General features: G+C 36.5%; 1 protein-coding gene across 1 annotated transcript; it reads left to right on the top strand.

The window, feature by feature from the left end:
* The first annotated feature begins 2712 nt into the window (after positions 1-2712).
* Positions 2713-3267, top strand: LOC129571979 (probable cyclin-dependent serine/threonine-protein kinase DDB_G0292550). Its single transcript, XM_055451876.1, has one exon. It carries the CDS (start codon positions 2713-2715, stop codon positions 3265-3267), a length of 555 nt encoding a protein of 184 aa, XP_055307851.1.
* The last annotated feature ends 2754 nt before the right edge of the window (positions 3268-6021 follow it).

Raw genomic sequence — 6021 nt, 5'->3', positions numbered from 1 at the left:
CGTCATTTCAGGCCCGTAGCTAGACGGGTGCGTGGGGTGGTTTCGCCACCCCACGAATTTTTTCAGCCACCCCAAAAATCATTGTCATCTCAAAAATCAAAATGCGGAATAAAATCATCCTAATGAATTCATTTAGAGAGCCGAAAGTGAAATGCTTGAATACACCGTGTGACAAAATAAAAGTTGTTGTTTTGCACATTGGGGTTTTGAATGCACGATTTTAGAGGACCTCAAAACAATCATTTCTGCATCATTACTTTTTCCGAATGACGTGTGAATAAGAAAGTTATCGATTTTGGTAGGTCTAAGGTAGCGCCTATCAACATATCACAGTGAAATTTGGTTTAGAGCTCTAAAATTATGATAGAAACCTACATTACTTGAAAGGTGAGACCTTTCCAATAATTTTGGTACCCTATTTATCAAAATCGGTTGGGAGGTTCGCGAGATATAGCAAAAAACATGTTTAAATCTTTTTAATCCGATGGCCCGTTTAACCCTTTGACGACCTTTGGGACACATATGTCCCATTTTGTTTTTCGCCTATAATTTCCACATTTGTTAACCGATTTTGATAAATATAGGCTTTTTGGAAAGAGAATGAATGTAGCTACCAAAGAATATTATATAGTATTGACATTTTTCACCAGCTCGTTCCACAGATGCCTCCAAAGTTGAAAAATCTTAACTTTTTTTTCACACTTTTCAAAATCTTATATTTTTTAAACGGTCAGAGCTAGAACTTCGGAATATTAGATGAAAAGATGCGAGCAACCTTCCTCTTTCCAAAACTACTCAACATGTTCGAAAATATTACTCAGGCCATACGATATGGCTCTGCCCGTAACACTCTATTTTTGGTCTCATTTTTGAGTTTTACATGCAACCTTATGGAGTGACTGAAAAAATGGGGTCGACCGACCAAATTTTTTTTTCTTCTAATTAAATTTTCTTGTATTCAGTTTTGGATTTTTCTTGGTTTTTGACGTGCGCGAGCGCTTTTGTACACATGTCACCTCTTTGTTAGTGGACGTATAGCAAGCAAACTATGTCTTAATTTATCTAAATTCAATGCTCTTTATGATAAAACTTTGAAACTGGCAAAAACTTTTCTCTATTTTGTGTATATTTAGCCCGGTATTTAGTGAAGTAGACTAGTTTTATTGTTCACTCCTCATATTTAGGGTCTACAAAATTCTAACTTCTGCACCGATCCTAATAATTTATAGCGCGTTTGAATGGTAATTTATTCCACTATTCAGAGGCAATTTGTTTTTGGTGATAGCTATTCTACAAAAAAAGTTACAGCCTTAAATGTGCTCAGAGAACAGTGGCTTTCCAAAAAATCTTTCAAAAAACCAAAATGCACTAAATCATACCGTAACCCAATGAAACGAAATATGGTTTTGAGATCACGAGAGCGTTTTCTTCAACGTGGTATTCTTCGTTTTGCTCAAAAACTTTTTTTTCAACTTTATTTATTGGTTTAAATATATATTGACATTTTTGTCAGGAAAGACAGCAAATGACTTTTTTTGCTTCGGGTTGGGTTTTCATAGGAAAATAAATTTATTTTTTCACTTTTTTTTGGAAATTAAGAAAAAAAATGATCGAAATGAGCATACCTAGAGTTTCATCAAAAAATAATTTAAAAATATTACTATTTTCAAGATTTTCGGAGCGACTGACAAAAATGTCAGGAAAGACAGTCAAAAGGTTAACAAATATAAAAAAGATTCAATAATACATTGAACGATCTGTGTCACAACTTTTGACACTTGTCTCGTAGCGCTAGAAGTGAGCTGTCAGACGCTTAGATGCAGGACCTTCGGCGTTGAGCACACCACTGGTCTTTCATTTCTTGTTATATGGCGAGGTCTCGGCAAGCCATCACCGTAGCCCACACGAGTCAATGGGACCATACAACCAATGTAAATACATTGATGACAGCGTATGAACTTTCTTCTAAAACTTCACGAATAAAGCATGAGAATAAAGCGTGGCGCCACTATCTTTCCCCAATATATCATTGAAGTCAATGGAATACATAAGAGTTCAAAAGCGCAGCGATAGATGGCGCCTCTATGAATCCTATACGCAGCTTACTTACTGAATATGGCCCATTTGACACGAGTTAAACACATAGAAAATTCTTCAAAAAAAAGAACTCTGAAAATTTTCGAATAAATACAGTGAAATCGTATTGAAAGTGACAATAGGTGGTGGTGGAAGTAAGCCACATTATATTGATACAAAAACGGTTGACACAGCGTGAATAATAATTTGGTTTTTGAAGAAGCAGTGCCAGTCGAAAATCCAACGCTGATTTACCAAAACTACGTTTTAATCATTTTGAAAATCGTCGGTTTGTTGTATATTATTTACACGCAACACAACAAAAAGTTAAAGTTTTACCTTTTGACCTTGCACACGTCTATGTCATTGCTTGAATATTTGCGCTTCGCCGCATCAGCAATAAATCGAAATTATTCTGGCGATCCACTTGCTTTAAATGCTTTTATCAATGCGATCAATCTGGCAAAATCTATCGACACAGAAAATAAATTCGCTACCCAGCTCAAAAATTTTGTTTTTGCCAAATTGGAAGGTAAAGCACTCGATAATATTAATGAAAATGATACGCTAGATAATATCATCAAGACATTAAAAGAAAAAATAAAACCGGACAGTACAAGCGTCATTAACGGCAAAATGCTTGCGTTAAAGCTGTCCAAAAACACGTCACAGCAATTTGCTGAGGAAGCCGAGAAATTGGCTGACGATTTACAGCATTCATTGGTTTTTGAGGGTATAAGTTTGGAAAAAGCGAAAGAAATGGCTATTGAAAGTACCGTCAAAATGTGTCGTCAATCCGCTCGCTCTGATTTAGTTCGATCAGTTTTAGCTGCGGCTTCATTCAAAGATCCAAAAGAAGTCATTGCAAAACTTATTACTGGAGAAAGCACTCACGAGCAGGAGAAACAAGTTCTTGCATATAATCGCCAAGGTGGTTTTCGTAAAAACAATGGCCGTTTCAACAACGGTAAAAAGTGGAATAATCAAAACGGAAACAAAAATTTCAATCAAAACAATGGCAAAAATGGCGGTTACAAAAAGAACTATAATGGTCGTGGTAACTACAACAAAAACAAGGGTAACTACAATGTTCGCGTGACGGAAAACTGCGAGGGCCCATCCAACGGCGACGGGCAGAATCAGAACAACCAACAGACGTTAACTCTCGAAAGAGCGAACAACCGATCGTAAATGTTTACACATTCTCAGACTCAAATTACTCTGACTTTGTAAAAATCGATTGTAGCATATATAATGACCTTTTAACTAGGGGGTAGACACCTGTGATTCCAGTTTGAATCCAATGAATTCTTTGAATCCTATGAATACAGTGATTCCACAATTCAAAGCTCAATATTAGACACTTACACATACATTCAATTTGTATTTGACAAACGTATATAAATTATCGATAATGCAGAATCTTCTCGGTTCATTTGATAATGAATGTCAGCTGTCATTTGATTTAGTCAAATTTTGTTATGAAAATTGGTTTTCTTCAATTCAATTTCAATAATTGAAAGAAAGGAAAAAAAATGGAAAAAATAACGAGTGAATGGGCCGATTTAGAACAATTTGTTGGCTTACGTGTCCCAATGTTTTTGAAATTGTTACTCTGGAAAACTGGATACGATTGTATTATTAGTGTGAAAGAAATTTCGAGTGAAAAAATTACTGATTTGGAAAAACATATACAAAAGAAAAAGAGTGAAATAATATTCGAAATATTGTCCGAACTGCAAGATTTTGGTGAAAAAGATGAAAGTCTGAGTGGGTATAAAGAACAAGCCAGGAAAGAAGAAGACTTCGAGTTTCTTCCAGGCCACCGTTCCATTTTGTTGAGCCTGCGAACCCATATAGAAAACATGCAAGCGCAAAACACAGTGAATGCTGCTAATGGTACTGATGATTTAGTGGTTGAGACTGTGCTTGGTACAGCGACCGAATACTCTCTGATTTTGAAGGAACTAATGAAAACTGCTCAACAAAATCTGAATAAATCTAAGCACGCATTTCAATATAATGACATCGTAAAATATTTCGCCACATACATATTTTTACTCTGCGGAAGGGCTTGTTATGAAACATTAAATAAAAATCTTCCGATTCCCTCTACAAAAACGATTCGTAAGTTAATTGACTTCAATACTAGCTTTAATATTATTTTTGTATTTGTTTGAATATGTTTTCTATTCAAATTTCAATTTGAACGTCTCTTTCAGTGCGTTGCATAAATGACACCAAAGAATGCATTTCGGAAGGAAAACTTCGATCGAAAGAATTGGCCGAATATTTGCTCAATGTTGGAGGTGGAAAAGACATTTGGATTTGCGAAGATGGATCCGGAATTATTCCAAAAATATTATACGACCCAACCAACAATCAATTGGTCGGAATGACATTGCCGTATGATGACTATACAGGCTGCCCAAAAATGTATGAATTTACGACCCGTGATGAAGAAGAAATCAGACAATTCTGCCGCATGACTAAATCAACTCATATTTATCTCGTTTTGGCTGTACCATTAAAAGAAGGAGTGGCACCCTTTGTTTTACAACTCTTCGGGACAGATAATCGTTTTAAGACTCGGAATGTGGTAAAAAGATGGAATCACACTACCAATGAGCTGAAACGGTACTTCTTAAAGAACATTTAAACTGAGTTTACTGAGAACAACATCTCTTTTACGCTAATAGCAATTCATACACGACCGAGTCAGTGTGACAGTTGGTGTGATCGAGACAAAGTTTGAAAGCAAACAATTTGGTTGTGTCAGTTTAAATGTTCCTTAAAACTCATGAATACTTTAAGCAAATATTTATTACAACTATTCATAATTTTGTTTTCAAGGTACGGTATCACAGTTCGTGGATTTTCTTCCGACGGTGATGCCAGATTGTTGGCAGCCATGCGACACCAAATGCATCACAAATTGAATCAAATATGCTACATGCAAGACCCTCAACATGGTGGTTTGAAATTTCGTACATGTTTCCTGAGGTCGTACGCTGCGTTGCCAATGGGCAACAGACTTGCTTCGGTAGCTCATTTAAAACTTTTGATTCGTGAAGCTCCGAAAAGCGTGCACGGCCTTGTTTTCTCTGATAATAACCTGTCGACCGTCAAAATTTCAAGTCCCTGGAGAAATGTATGAGCATCCGAACTCGCAACGCGTTACACAGATTCGTGCCAGACAGCGAAGCAACACAGCTCTTCTTGCAATTGTGTTATGAAGTCACCGCAAGTTTAATGGACCAAGACATTACGCCTTATGAGAGAATCGAAATGCTTTTCCATGCAATTTTCTTTCTGAGAATTTGGAGAAAATGGATATTAAAATCGAAATATATTTTGCGAGAAAATTTCATCACGCCCAATGCATACTTATGCACTGAATTGAATGGTGCAAATTTGTTGAAATTAATTCGAACATTTCGCAACGAAAACAAACCAGAGCTCTTCATAACAACACTTTTTGATAGCCAAGGTTGTGAAAGGGCCTTTAGGCAGTTTCGCTCCATGGGGACTCCGAATTACACCAAGATCAATTTTACTTTATTGGAGTTGATACATTTGGTCAAAAGACTGGAAGTGCAGAACGACATCATCTACACAAAATTATCCAATTTGGACATTAGACTGCCGAAGCTCGAAAAGAAGCGCAAAACAACCACAATGTACGCACTTCCAACGGAAGAGGAAATTGGTGAGTGCTTAAACCGGGCGAAACGGTTTGCGCTGGAAGATGCCTCAAAATTTGGAATGGAAATAAATTCTGATGAAATCGATGATTGCGAAATATCGATTCCGAATAGTCTAGAGTCCGATGATGATGTGGATGACAATTCTGATTATGAAGATGAAATCGAATTCGGACCTGAAACTGGAGACGCAGAAGATATAATTGAAACTTTGGAGAACAATGGAATTTTGGAAGACGAA

The sequence above is a fragment of the Sitodiplosis mosellana genome, unplaced genomic scaffold, assembly GCF_009176505.1.
Source record: "Sitodiplosis mosellana isolate CC-2019 unplaced genomic scaffold, AAFC_SMos_1.0 Smas_scaffold_3890, whole genome shotgun sequence".
Classification (NCBI taxonomy): Eukaryota; Metazoa; Arthropoda; class Insecta; order Diptera; family Cecidomyiidae; genus Sitodiplosis; species Sitodiplosis mosellana.
This window is presented reverse-complemented; position numbering and strand designations above follow the sequence as displayed.

Excerpts from the sequence above, each read along its gene's own strand:
- LOC129571979 (XM_055451876.1), top strand. The coding sequence starts at position 2,713 with ATGCTTGCGTTAAAGCTGTCCAAAAACACGTCACAGCAATTTGCTGAG.